Raw genomic sequence first — 14,720 nt, 5'->3', positions numbered from 1 at the left:
TCTGGGTGTTATAATAATCTGGCTGGGTGTTATACTAATCTGTCTGGGTGTTATAATAATCTGGCTGGGTGTTATACTAATCTGTCTGGGTGTTATAATAATCTGTCTGGGTATTATAATAATCTGTCTGGGTGTTATAATAATCTGTCTGGGTGTTATAATAATCTGTCTGGGTATTATAATAATCTGTCTGGGTGTTATAATAATCTGGCTGGGTGTTATACTAATCTGGCTAGGTGTTATAATAATCTGGCTAGGTGTTATACTAATCTGGCTGGGTGTTATAATAATCTGGCTAGGTGTTATACTAATCTGTCTGGGTGTTATAATAATCTGTCTGGGTATTATAATAATCTGTCTGGGTGTTATACTAATCTGTCTGGGTATTATAATAATCTGTCTGGGTGTTATAATAATCTGTCTGGGTGTTATAATAATCTGTCTGGGTATTATAATAATCTGTCTGGGTGTTATAATAATCTGGCTGGGTGTTATACTAATCTGGCTAGGTGTTATAATAATCTGGCTAGGTGTTATACTAATCTGGCTGGGTGTTATAATAATCTGGCTAGGTGTTATACTAATCTGTCTGGGTGTTATAATAATCTGTCTGGGTATTATAATAATCTGTCTGGGTGTTATACTAATCTGGCTGGGTGTTATAATAATCTGTCTGGGTGTTATAATAATCTGTCTGGGTGTTATACTAATCTGGCTGGGTATTATAATAATCTGACTGGGTATATTATTCTATCCTCCATTATAATATATTCTGTGTCTCTAGGTGGGGAATCTGGGTGGGTGTTATAATAATCTGACTGGGTATATTATTCTATCCTCCATTATAATATATTCTGTGTCTCTAGGTGGGGAATCTGGGTGGGTGTTATAATAATCTGGCTGGGTATATTATTCTATCCTCCATTATAATATATTCTGTGTCTCTAGGTGGGGAATCTGGGTGGGTGTTATAATAATCTGGCTGGGTATATTATTCTATCCTCCATTATAATATATTCTGTGTCTCTAGGTGGGGAATCTGGCTGTGTGTTATAATAATCTGACTGGGTATATTATTCTATCCTCCATTATAATATATTCTGTGTCTCTAGGTGGGGAATCTGGGTGGGTGTTATAATAATCTGACTGGGTATATTATTCTATCCTCCACTATAATATATTCTGTGTCTCTAGGTGGGGAATCTGGGTGGGTGTTATAATAATCTGGCTGGGTGTTTTAATAATCTGTCTGGGTGTTATAATAATCTGACTGGGTGTTATAATCTGGCTGGGTGTTATAATAATCTGTCTGGGTGTTATACTAATCTGTCTGGGTGTTATAATAATCTGTCTGGGTGTTATAATAATCTGTCTGGGTGTTATAATAATCTGTCTGGGTGTTATAATAATCTGTCTGGGTATTATAATAATCTGTCTGGGTGTTATAATAATCTGGCTGGGTGTTATAATCTGGCTGGGTGTTATAATAATCTGTCTGGGTGTTATAATAATCTGTCTGGGTATTATAATAATCTGTCTGGGTGTTATAATAATCTGTCTGGGTGTTATAATAATCTGTCTAGGTGTTATAATAATCTGGCTGGGTATTATAATAATCTGACTGGGTATATTATTCTATCCTCCATTATAATATATTCTGTGTCTCTAGGTGGGGAATCTGGGTGGGTGTTATAATAATCTGACTGGGTATATTATTCTATCCTCCATTATAATATATTCTGTGTCTCTAGGTGGGGAATCTGGGTGGGTGTTATAATAATCTGGCTGGGTATATTATTCTATCCTCCATTATAATATATTCTGTGTCTCTAGGTGGGGAATCTGGGTGGGTGTTATAATAATCTGACTGGGTATATTATTCTATCCTCCATTATAATATATTCTGTGTCTCTAGGTGGGGAATCTGGGTGGGTGTTATACTAATCTGACTGGGTATATTATTCTATCCTCCATTATAATATATTCTGTGTCTCTAGGTGGGGAATCTGGGTGGGTGTTATAATAATCTGACTGGGTATATTATTCTATCCTCCATTATAATATATTCTGTGTCTCTAGGTGGGGAATCTGGGTGGGTGTTATAATAATCTGGCTGGGTATATTATTCTATCCTCCATTATAATATATTCTGTGTCTCTAGGTGGGGAATCTGGGTGGGTGTTATAATAATCTGACTGGGTATATTATTCTATCCTCCATTATAATATATTCTGTGTCTCTAGGTGGGGAATCTGGGTGGGTGTTATAATAATCTGACTGGGTATATTATTCTATCCTCCATTATAATATATTCTGTGTCTCTAGGTGGGGAATCTGGGTGGGTGTTATAATAATCTGACTGGGTATATTATTCTATCCTCCATTATAATATATTCTGTGTCTCTAGGTGGGGAATCTGGGTGGGTGTTATAATAATCTGACTGGGTATATTATTCTATCCTCCATTATAATATATTCTGTGTCTCTAGGTGGGGAATCTGGGTGGGTGTTATAATAATCTGACTGGGTATATTATTCTATCCTCCATTATAATATATTCTGTGTCTCTAGGTGGGGAATCTGGGTGGGTGTTATAATAATCTGACTGGGTATATTATTCTATCCTCCATTATAATATATTCTGTGTCTCTAGGTGGGGAATCTGGGTGGGTGTTATAATAATCTGACTGGGTATATTATTCTATCCTCCATTATAATATATTCTGTGTCTCTAGGTGGGGAATCTGGGTGGGTGTTATAATAATCTGACTGGGTATATTATTCTATCCTCCATTATAATATATTCTGTGTCTCTAGGTGGGGAATCTGGGTCTGCTCTTCATGTTGCTGTTCTTCATCTATGCAGCACTGGGAGTGGAGCTGTTTGGGAAACTGGGTCAGTCACAGTGCTGTGAGTGTGTGAGTGTGTTTCATTTACGCTGATGAGCTGTTGAGTTGATTTCCCTGAAATTAATTACGTCTTCCTTCTCCTATTTTCTCTCTTTTTTTCTCCCCCTCTCTCTCTTTCTCTCTTTCTCTGTCTCTTTCTTTTTCTCCCTCCCTCCCTCCCTCCCTCCCTCCCTCCCTCCCTCCCTCCCTCCCTCCCTCCCTCCCTCCCTCCCTCCCTCCCTCCCTCCCTCCCTCCCTCCCTCCCTCCCTCCCTCCCTCTCTACCCACTTCTGTTTCACTCCCTCCCCTCTCTTCCCCTCTCTCTCTCCCTCACTCTCTCCCCCTCTCTTTTCTCCTCCCTCCCTCACACCCCCTTCCATCTCTCTCTCTATATATCACCCCACTACCCCCCTTCATGTGTTCTCTGTGCTTATAGAGTGTTCCGAGGAGAACCCGTGTGAGGGTCTGAGTCGTCACGCCACGTTCCAGAACTTTGGCATGGCGTTCCTCACCTTGTTCCGCGTTTCCACCGGTGACAACTGGAATGGAATTATGAAGGTAAACTACCCAATCAGAGAGTGATAGTCAACCAATCAGCTATGTCAGATCACAGCTGGGGAAACAGGGTTTAGTTGTAGACCTTGCTGCTGTTCCAGGCACAGAGGAAACCCCTCATTAATAGTAAATGAAGACTGCTACTGAATGCAGACATTCTTCTTGCTTTTACACAGGGTTCTAATCCTTCTTTACAGGTTCTAACCCGTGTGGACGTTCTAGTAAAACAAATATCTATATTTTATTTTACACTCCAATTGCAATTCTGATCTTGTCTCATCGCTGCAACTCCCCAACGGGCTCGGGAGGTGAAGGTCGAGTCATGCGTCCTCCGAAAAACATGACCCACCAAAACCACGCTTCTTAACACCGCGCCCACTTAACCCAGAAGCCGCACCAACGTGTCGGAGGGAAACACCGTTCAACTGACAACAGAAGTCAGCCTGCAGGCGCCCGGCCCGCCACAAGGAGTCGCTAGAGTGCGATGAGCCTTGTCAACCTCCCCTAAACGAAGCTGGGACAATTGTGCCCTGCCCTATGGGACTCCTGGTCACTGCTGGTTGTGACACAGCCTGGGATCAAACCCGGGTCTGTAGTGACGGTACTCAAGCACTGCGATGCACTGCCTTAGACCGCTGCGCCACTCTGGAGTCATGCGTGTGGAGCTTCTATTTAAGGCTTGGAGCTGGCATTGTTTGAAGAACACAGAACACACACACAGAAGACAGAACACACACACAGAACACAGAACACACACACAGAACAAAGAACACAGAACACACACACAGAACACAGAACACAAGACACACACACAGAACACATGCACAGAACACAGAACATACACACAGAACACAGAACAAAGAACACACACACAGAACACGCACACAGAACACAGAACACATGCACAGAACACAGAACACTGTTCCCAGATGTCTGTCAGTGGAACCTTATTCATAACCTAGTAAACCAACATGGAATGTTTTTCAAATCTACACGGAACGTTGAGGGAACAAGAGATATTTATCTGAATCGCTCATTGGAAAAAAACCATCTCCCTTTCCCCGGGCTCTGCCTGGTAATTGGCTGTTATCCAAGTCAGTCAGACACTCTGGCTCTCTGATAGACTTGGCTCTGTGTGTCTTGTGCCAACAAACTGGCTGTGGCTCAACTCAATTGCTCCACCTGGTGGTCAGGACTGGAGTTACAGCCTGAGAAACACAATACAACCTAATGCCATCATTCTACACTCTCTCCATTCTACACAAGAAGCTCTGTTGGCATGAAAAGCATGGACAATGACATTGTGTAACAGTATAAGGGTTTAGGGCCTCCTGCTCTTCAGTAAACAACAGTCCCCATTTTCTGGTGTCCTCAAGCATCTTGACAGAAACTAGAACCTCGTTGTCATACTTGAGTAAAAGTAAAGATACATTATAATAGACAAATGACTGAAGTGAAAGTCACACAGTAAAATACTACTTGGAGTAAAAGTCTAAAAGTATTTGGTTTTTTAATATACTTTAGAATCAAAAGTGAATTTAATCGCTAAAATATACCCTCTTGTTGTCTGAGCTACCTGTCCCAATAGTAGTATTCTGTTTCTCTGTCTTCGGGATGATGTGTCTTTCTCAACCCTCTTGTTGTCTGAGCTACCTGTCCCAATAGTAGTATTCTGTTTCTCTGTCTTCGGGATGATGTGTCTTTCTCAACCCTCTTGTTGTCTGAGCTACCTGTCCCAATAGTAGTATTCTGTTTCTCTGTCTTCGGGATGATGTGTCTTTCTCAACCCTCTTGTTGTCTGAGCTACCTGTCCCAATAGTAGTATTCTGTTTCTCTGTCTTCGGGATGATGTGTCTTTCTCAACCCTCTTGTTGTCTGAGCTACCTGTCCCAATAGTAGTATTCTGTTTCTCTGTCTTCGGGATGATGTGTCTTTCTCAACCCTCTTGTTGTCTGAGCTACCTGTCCCAATAGTAGTATTCTGTTTCTCTGTCTTCGGGATGATGTGTCTTTCTCAACCCTCTTGTTGTCTGAGCTACCTGTCCCAATAGTAGTATTCTGTTTCTCTGTCTTCGGGATGATGTGTCTTTCTCAACCCTCTTGTTGTCTGAGCTACCTGTCCCAATAGTAGTATTCTGTTTCTCTGTCTTCGGGATGATGTGTCTTTCTCAACCCTCTTGTTGTCTGAGCTACCTGTCCCAATAGTAGTATTCTGTTTCTCTGTCTTCGGGATGATGTGTCTTTCTCAACCCTCTTGTTGTCTGAGCTACCTGTCCCAATAGTAGTATTCTGTTTCTCTGTCTTCGGGATGATGTGTCTTTCTCAACCCTCTTGTTGTCTGAGCTACCTGTCCCAATAGTAGTATTCTGTTTCTCTGTCTTCGGGATGATGTGTCTTTCTCAACCCTCTTGTTGTCTGAGCTACCTGTCCCAATAGTAGTATTCTGTTTCTCTGTCTTCGGGATGATGTGTCTTTCTCAACCCTCTTGTTGTCTGAGCTACCTGTCCCAATAGTAGTATTCTGTTTCTCTGTCTTCGGGATGATGTGTCTTTCTCAACCCTCTTGTCGTCTGAGCTACCTGTCCCAATAGTAGTATTCTGTTTCTCTGTCTTCGGGATGATGTGTCTTTCTCAACCCTCTTGTTGTCTGAGCTACCTGTCCCAATAGTAGTATTCTGTTTCTCTGTCTTCGGGATGATGTGTCTTTCTCAACCCTCTTGTTGTCTGAGCTACCTGTCCCAATAGTAGTATTCTGTTTCTCTGTCTTCGGGATGATGTGTCTTTCTCAACCCTCTTGTTGTCTGAGCTACCTGTCCCAATAGTAGTATTCTGTTTCTCTGTCTTCGGGATGATGTGTCTTTCTCAACCCTCTTGTTGTCTGAGCTACCTGTCCCAATAGTAGTATTCTGTTTCTCTGTCTTTGGGATGATGTGTCTTTCTCAACCCTCTTGTTGTCTGAGCTACCTGTCCCAATAGTAGTATTCTGTTTCTCTGTCTTCGGGATGATGTGTCTTTCTCAACCCTCTTGTTGTCTGAGCTACCTGTCCCAATAGTAGTATTCTGTTTCTCTGTCTTCGGGATGATGTGTCTTTCTCAACCCTCTTGTTGTCTGAGCTACCTGTCCCAATAGTAGTATTCTGTTTCTCTGTCTTCGGGATGATGTGTCTTTCTCAACCCTCTTGTTGTCTGAGCTACCTGTCCCAATAGTAGTATTCTGTTTCTCTGTCTTCGGGATGATGTGTCTTTCTCAACCCTCTTGTTGTCTGAGCTACCTGTCCCAATAGTAGTATTCTGTTTCTCTGTCTTCGGGATGATGTGTCTTTCTCAACCCTCTTGTTGTCTGAGCTACCTGTCCCAATAGTAGTATTCTGTTTCTCTGTCTTCGGGATGATGTGTCTTTCTCAACCCTCTTGTTGTCTGAGCTACCTGTCCCAATAGTAGTATTCTGTTTCTCTGTCTTCGGGATGATGTGTCTTTCTCAACCCTCTTGTTGTCTGAGCTACCTGTCCCAATAGTAGTATTCTGTTTCTCTGTCTTCGGGATGATGTGTCTTTCTCAACCCTCTTGTTGTCTGAGCTACCTGTCCCAATAGTAGTATTCTGTTTCTCTGTCTTCGGGATGATGTGTCTTTCTCAACCCTCTTGTTGTCTGAGCTACCTGTCCCAATAGTAGTATTCTGTTTCTCTGTCTTCGGGATGATGTGTCTTTCTCAACCCTCTTGTCGTCTGAGCTACCTGTCCCAATAGTAGTATTCTGTTTCTCTGTCTTCGGGATGATGTGTCTTTCTCAACCCTCTTGTTGTCTGAGCTACCTGTCCCAATAGTAGTATTCTGTTTCTCTGTCTTCGGGATGATGTGTCTTTCTCAACCCTCTTGTTGTCTGAGCTACCTGTCCCAATAGTAGTATTCTGTTTCTCTGTCTTCGGGATGATGTGTCTTTCTCAACCCTCTTGTTGTCTGAGCTACCTGTCCCAATAGTAGTATTCTGTTTCTCTGTCTTCGGGATGATGTGTCTTTCTCAACCCTCTTGTTGTCTGAGCTACCTGTCCCAATAGTAGTATTCTGTTTCTCTGTCTTTGGGATGATGTGTCTTTCTCAACCCTCTTGTTGTCTGAGCTACCTGTCCCAATAGTAGTATTCTGTTTCTCTGTCTTCGGGATGATGTGTCTTTCTCAACCCTCTTGTTGTCTGAGCTACCTGTCCCAATAGTAGTATTCTGTTTCTCTGTCTTCGGGATGATGTGTCTTTCTCAACCCTCTTGTCGTCTGAGCTACCTGTCCCAATAGTAGTATTCTGTTGCTCTGTCTTCGGGATGATGTGTCTTTCTCAACCCTCTTGTTGTCTGAGCTACCTGTCCCAATAGTATCATCCCTCTGTCCCCTCAGGACACGCTGCGGGACTGTCGTCCAGAGGACCGCTCCTGTCTGTCCTACCTTCCTCTGGTTTCTCCGGTCTACTTCGTGACCTTCGTCCTGACGGCCCAGTTCGTGCTGGTCAACGTGGTGGTGGCGGTGTTGATGAAACACCTGGAGGAGAGCAACAAGGAGGCACAGGAGGAGGCAGAGGAGGAGGCCAAGGAGGAGGAGGCGCGTCAGGAGGAGGCCAGGCAACAGGAGGCCAGGCAAGAGGATGCGCGACAGGAGGCCATCTGTCCCTTTAGCAACGCCACAGTGGGCGGCGTGGAATCATCTGGACAGGTATGGAGATGGATCACCTGTAGGTGGACCTAACCACAGATCTAGGGTCAGATCAGCTTCACATCAGTCCTTAACTGTCAGGGGGGGGGGACCTAACCACAGATCTAGGGTCAGATCAGCTTCCCGTCAGTCCTTAACTGGGGGACCTAACCACAGATCTAGGGTCAGATCAGCTTCACATCAGTCCTGTCAGGGGGGGGGACCTAACCACAGATCTAGGGTCAGATCAGCTTCACATCAGTCCTGTCAGGGGGGGGGACCTAACCACAGATCTAGGGTCAGATCAGCTTCACATCAGTCCTGTCAGGGGGGGGGGGGACGTAACCACAGATCTAGGGTCAGATCAGCTCCCCATCAGTCCTTAACTGTCAGGGGGGGGAGGGGGACGTAACCACAGATCTAGGGTCAGATCAGCTTCCCATCAGTCCTGTCAGGGGGGGGGGGGACCTAACCACAGATCTAGGGTCAGATCAGCTTCCCATCAGTACTGTCAGGGGGGGGGGACCTAACCACAGATCTAGGGTCAGATCAGCCAGTCCTGTCAGGGGGGGGGGGGGGGGGGACCTAACCACAGATCCAGGGTCAGATCAGCTTCCCAGGGTTAGACTCTATACCCTTCTCATACTGAGGATAAATACAGGCCTGTAATTCCCAGGGTTAGACTCTATACCCTTCTCATACTGAGGATAAATACAGGCCTGTAATTCCCAGGGTTAGACTCTATACCCTTCTCATACTGAGGATAAATACAGGCCTGTAATTCCCAGGGTTAGACTCTATACCCTTCTCATACTGAGGATAAATACAGGCCTGTAATTCCCAGGGTTAGACTCTATACCCTTCTCATACTGAGGATAAATACAGGCCTGTAATTCCCAGGGTTAGACTCTATACCCTTCTCATACTGAGGATAAATACAGGCCTGTAATTCCCAGGGTTAGACTCTATACCCTTCTCATACTGAGGATAAATACAGGCCTGTAATTCCCAGGGTTAGACTCTATACCCTTCTCATACTGAGGATAAATACAGGCCTGTAATTCCCAGGGTCAGACTCTCTACCCTTCTCATACTGAGGATAAATACAGGCCTGTAATTCCCAGGGTTAGACTCTCTACCCTTCTCATGCTGAGGATAAATATAGGCCTGTAATTCCCTGGGTCAGACTCTCTACCCTTCTCATACTGAGGATAAATACAGGCCTATAATTCCCAGGGCCAGACTCTAATCCCCTTCTTGCCAATTTGCTCAGCAGAATCTCTGAGAAACCTTGCAGGAATAATATCCAGGTCTGTGGCTTTTGGAGCATCTAAACTCTGCCAGCATATTGACTACTTCGGCTGTTGCGACCTTTGCAGAAAGAAAAAGAGTTTGGCTGAAACCCTAAATCGATATAATATTTCTTGACTTGGTCGTTTCCGTACAAACCAGAACTGGTCGACAGCTTGTTGGTGACAGAAGTTTAAAAAGGAGTTGAATTTATTAGCAACCTCTGCTTTTCATATACCATCTCCCCTCTGACGTTCAGTCAAATACTGTTTTAGTTTGGTTTTGGTTGTACTACTGCAGCCTAGTTGGTGGTGGTACTACTGCAGCCTAGTTGGTGGTGGTGGTACTACTGCAGCCTAGTTGGTGGTAGTACTACTGCAGCCTAGTTGGTGGTGGTACTACTGCAGCCTAGTTGGTGGTGGTACTACTGCAGCCTAGTTGGTGGTGGTACTACTGCAGCCTAGTTGGTGGTGGTACTACTGCAGCCTAGTTGGTGGTTGTGGTACTACTGCAGCCTAGTTGGTGGTTGTGGTACTACTGCAGCCTAGTTGGTGGTGGTACTACTGCAGCCTAGTTGGTGGTGGTGGTACTACTACAGTCTAGTTGGTGGTGGTGGTACTACTGCAGCCTAGTTGGTGGTGGTGGTACTACTGCAGCCTAGTTGGTGGTGGTGGTACTACTGCAGCCTAGTTGGTGGTGGTGGTGGTACTACTGCAGCCTAGTTGGTGGTGGTGGTACTACTGCAGCCTAGTTGGTGGTGGTATTACTGCAGCCTAGTTGGTGGTGGTACTACTGCAGCCTAGTTGGTGGTTGTGGTACTACTGCAGCCTAGTTGGTGGTTGTGGTACTACTGCAGCCTAGTTGGTGGTGGTGGTACTACTGCAGCCTAGTTGGTGGTGGTACTACTGCAGCCTAGTTGGTGGTGGTACTACTGCAGCCTAGTTGGTGGTGGTGGTACTACTGCAGCCTAGTTGGTGGTGGTGGTACTACTGCAGCCTAGTTGGTGGTAGTGGTACTACTGCAGCCTAGTTGGTGGTGGTACTACTGCAGCCTAGTTGGTGGTGGTACTACTGCAGCCTAGTTGGTGGTGGTAGTACTACTGCAGCCTAGTTGGTGGTGGTACTACTGCAGCCTAGTTGGTGGTGGTGGTACTACTGCAGCCTAGTTGGTGGTGGTGGTACTACTACAGCCTAGTTGGTGGTGGTGGTACTACTACAGCCTAGTTGGTGGTGGTACTACTGCAGCCTAGTTGGTGGTGGTGGTACTACTGCAGCCTAGTTGGTGGTGGTGGTACTACTGCAGCCTAGTTGGTGGTGGTACTACTGCAGCCTAGTTGGTGGTGGTACTACTGCAGCCTAGTTGGTGGTGGTGGTACTACTGCAGCCTAGTTGGTGGTGGTGGTACTACTGCAGCCTAGTTGGTGGTGGTAGTACTACTGCAGCCTAGTTGGGTGGTGGTGGTACTACTGCAGCCTAGTTGGTGGTGTGGTGGTGGTGGTACTACTGCAGCCTAGTTGGTGGTGGTACTACTGCAGCCTAGTTGGTGGTGGTACTACTGCAGCCTAGTTGGTGGTGGTACTACTGTAGCCTAGTTGGTGGTGGTGGTACTACTGCAGCCTAGTTGGTGGTGGTGGTACTACTGCAGCCTAGTTGGTGGTAGTGGTACTACTGCAGCCTAGTTGGTGGTGGTACTACTGCAGCCTAGTTGGTGTGGTACTACTGCAGCCTAGTTGGTGGTGGTAGTACTACTGCAGCCTAGTTGGTGGTGGTACTACTGCAGCCTAGTTGGTGGTGGTGGTACTACTGCAGCCTAGTTGGTGGTGGTGGTACTACTACAGCCTAGTTGGTGGTGGTGGTACTACTACAGCCTAGTTGGTGGTGGTGGTACTACTACAGCCTAGTTGGTGGTGGTGGTACTACTACAGCCTAGTTGGTGGTGGTGGTACTACTACAGCCTAGTTGGTGGTGGTGGTACTACTACAGCCTAGTTGGTGGTGGTACTACTGCAGCCTAGTTGGTGGTGGTGGTACTACTGCAGCCTAGTTGGTGGTGGTGGTACTACTGCAGCCTAGTTGGTGGTGGTACTACTGCAGCCTAGTTGGTGGTGGTACTACTGCAGCCTAGTTGGTGGTGGTGGTACTACTGCAGCCTAGTTGGTGGTGGTGGTACTACTGCAGCCTAGTTGGTGGTGGTGGTACTACTGCAGCCTAGTTGGTGGTGGTGGTGGTGGTACTACTGCAGCCTAGTTGGTGGTGGTACTACTGCAGCCTAGTTGGTGGTGGTGGTGGTACTACTGCAGCCTAGTTGGTGGTGGCGGTGGTGGTGGTACTACTGCAGCCTAGTTGGTGGTGGTGGTGGTGGTACTACTGCAGCCTAGTTGGTGGTGGTGGTGGTGGTACTACTGCAGCCTAGTTGGTGGTGGTGGTGGTGGTGGTGGTACTACTGCAGCCTAGTTGGTGGTGGTGGTGGTGGTGGTGGTGGTACTACTGCAGCATAGTTGGTGGTGGTGGTGGTGGTGGTGGTACTACTGCAGCCTAGTTGGTGGTGGTGGTACTACTGCAGCCTAGTTGTTGTTGGTGGTGGTGGTGGTGGTGGTACTACTGCAGCCTAGTTGTTGGTGGTGGTGGTGGTGGTGGTGGTGGTAGTGACGACGACGACGATGGTGACAGTGATGACGGTACTGACGGTGATGATTGCTATGGACCGGTACGGTCCCGTGTGGCTCAGTTTGCTAGAGCCAAGGCACTTACGACTCCAGGGTTGTGGTTTTGATTCCCTTGGGGTGGTACAGCATGAAAATGTATCCACTCACTCCTGTAAGTCGCTGTGGATAAGAGAATCTGCTAAATGACTAAAAGTTTAATAAGATGAGGAAGATGACGTTCATGGTCGTGTTTTTGCCCCAGGTTGTGGAAGAAGAGCGTTGTCGTGGTAGCCTGCTGACCGCGGGCCGGCCGTCTCTGTCTCGTATGATGTCTCTGCCTAGCGACAGCTACATGCTCCGCCCCCTACAGCCTCTCGGACACACCCGCTACCCTCCCATTGGCCACGACACCTACAAGGGATGCGGTTTCTCAGGTAACCATCCCTCAGAGTTCTAGAGTTCTGTCTCTGCTTGGTCCCAGTGTTCTATCTCTCAGTGTTCTATCTCTCAGTGTTCGATCTCTCAGAGTTATAGGTCTCAGAGTTATAGGTCTCAGAGTTATAGGTCTCAGAGTTATAGGTCTCAGAGTTATAGGTCTCAGAGTTATAGATCTCAGAGTTATAGGTCTCAGAGTTATAGGTCTCAGAGTTATAGGTCTCAGAGTTATATGTCTCAGAGTTATAGGTCTCAGAGTTATAGGTCTCAGAGTTATAGATCTCAGAGTTATAGGTCTCAGAGTTATAGGTCTCTGAGTTATAGGTCTCTGAGTTATAGGTCTCAGAGTTATAGGTCTCAGAGTTATAGGTCTCAGAGTTATAGGTCTCTGAGTTATAGGTCTCTGAGTTCTGTCTCGGCTTAGTCCCAGTGTTCTATCTCTCAGTGTTCTAGGTCTCAGTGTTCGATCTCTCAGTGTTCTATCTCTCAGAGTTCTATGTCCCAGAGTTCTATGTCCCAGAGTTCTATCTCTCAGAGTTCTAGGTCTCAGGGTTCTAGGTGTCAGGGTTCTAGGTCTCAGAGTTCTAGGTGTCAGAGTTCTTGGTCTCTCTCTCTCTCTGTCTCCTAGGTTCTGTCTACTCCATGGGTTCTAGCGGAGCAGGATCCCTACTGCAGGTCCCGGGGGCGTTACCGTCTGGAAGCCACGCATCCCTCAGCTCCAGGGGCTCCAGCTGCAGACCCACAGTCAGGCTCAGCCCCTCCCACAGCGTAGACAGACACTCCCTCTCCATGGCGAGACACACCCCCAGGAGGCCTGGCCACGTTGACAGCAGACGGGCCTCTTATATACATAGTCCATCCCACAGTATGGACACACATAGTTACAGACTCAGCCCTGCTCAGAGCATCGACAGAGACTCCTCCCGTTACCCTCGATAGACGGGCCTCTTATATCCACAGCACCTCCCACAGCATGGACAGTAGACACACCCCTTATTTCCACAGCCCCTGCTACAGCATGGACAGTAGACACACCCCTCGTATGGATAGACACACCCGTTATATCCACAGCCCCTCCCACAGCATGGACAGTAGACACACCCCTCATATGGATAGACACACCCCTTATATCCACAGCCCATCCCACAGCATGGACAGTAGACACACCCTTTATATCCACAGCCCCTCCCACAGCATGGACAGTAGACACACCCCTTATGTCAGTAGCCCCGCACACAGCATCAATAGACACACCCCTCATAACAATAGACACACCTCTTATATGAGTAGCCCATCCCACAGCATGGACAGACAGCCGGGACCCAGCTCCTCCCTCAGTGCGAGAAGACAGCTGAGGAGACAGGTATGTAGACTGCAGCTTTTACCCAGGTAGCACATTAATTTCCATTGGATGTTCTGCGAACGTCTGTTTTTGGAGCCTTGCATGCAAGTTGTTAGAATGTTTTGTGTTAGCTGGGAACTTTACAGTCCAGGCCAGATCGAGTTGTTAGAATGTTTTGTGCTAGCTGGAAACTTTACAGTCCAGGCCAGATCAAGTTGCTATAATGTTTTGTGTTAGCTGGGAACTTTACAGTCCAGGCCAGATCGAGTTGTTGAATGTTCTGTGCTAGCTGGGAACTTTACAGTCCAGACCAGATCGAGTTGTTGAATGTTTTGTGCTAGCTGGGAACTTTACAGTCCTGGCCAGATCGAGGTGTTGAATGTTTTGTGTTAGCTGGGAACTTTACAGTCCAGGCCATATTGAGTTGTTGAATGTTTTGTGTTAGCTGGGAACTTTACAGTCCAGGCCAGATCGAGTTGTTGAATGTTTTGTGTTAGCTGGGAACTTTACAGTCCAGGCCATATTTAAATTTCATTCACCTTCAACTGTCATTAATTTAATGTTCAAACATTGTGTTCAAAACAGTCCCAGTGACCTCTGACCCTCTGTTTCCTGTCTCTCCTTCCTACTTCCTGTCTGTTCGTAGGAGGCGGTGCGTTGTGACTCTGAGGACCTGAGCTGCAGTTCCACCGACGATCTGCGGGGGAGCTCTGTCGACGGCACCCACCTCACCGTACCCAGCATGCACCTCTCACCGCTACCCAGCCTGCCCCCTGGTGGTAACACACACCTGGACGTACACCACCCCTCCTCGCCGTCCCGTGCCCCCCGAGGACGCACCTCCAGCGCACACACACTCCGCCACACACACACCGTACACACACTGCGTCACA

The 14,720-nt window shown here is 46.7% G+C and overlaps 2 protein-coding genes across 2 annotated transcripts in view; both read left to right on the top strand.

Moving 5' to 3' along the window:
* cacna1hb (calcium channel, voltage-dependent, T type, alpha 1H subunit b) overlaps nucleotides 1-13,439 on the top strand; it is a 104,850-nt gene extending 91,411 nt beyond the window's left edge. Inside the window, exons 30-34 of the mRNA XM_031811433.1 lie at nucleotides 2,818-2,896; nucleotides 3,326-3,447; nucleotides 7,827-8,138; nucleotides 12,313-12,484; nucleotides 13,114-13,439. Of these exons, the coding sequence (XP_031667293.1) occupies nucleotides 2,818-2,896; nucleotides 3,326-3,447; nucleotides 7,827-8,138; nucleotides 12,313-12,484; nucleotides 13,114-13,424 (996 nt within the window). The 3' untranslated portion in view covers nucleotides 13,425-13,439. The remainder of the gene's footprint in view (nucleotides 1-2,817; nucleotides 2,897-3,325; nucleotides 3,448-7,826; nucleotides 8,139-12,312; nucleotides 12,485-13,113) is intronic.
* Nucleotides 13,434-14,720, top strand: part of LOC116358962 (sialidase) — a 3,289-nt gene continuing 2,002 nt past the window's right edge. Inside the window, exons 1-2 of the mRNA XM_031811435.1 lie at nucleotides 13,434-13,848; nucleotides 14,474-14,720. The exon at nucleotides 14,474-14,720 is cut by the window's right edge and continues 2,002 nt beyond it. Coding sequence (XP_031667295.1) covers nucleotides 13,459-13,848; nucleotides 14,474-14,720 — 637 coding nt within the window. The 5' untranslated portion in view covers nucleotides 13,434-13,458. The remainder of the gene's footprint in view (nucleotides 13,849-14,473) is intronic.

This window comes from Oncorhynchus kisutch, unplaced genomic scaffold (assembly GCF_002021735.2).
Source record: "Oncorhynchus kisutch isolate 150728-3 unplaced genomic scaffold, Okis_V2 Okis01b-Okis20b_hom, whole genome shotgun sequence".
NCBI lineage: Eukaryota > Metazoa > Chordata > Actinopteri > Salmoniformes > Salmonidae > Oncorhynchus > Oncorhynchus kisutch.
Note: the sequence above shows the minus strand (reverse complement) of the source record. Positions and strands in the feature narration are given on the sequence as shown.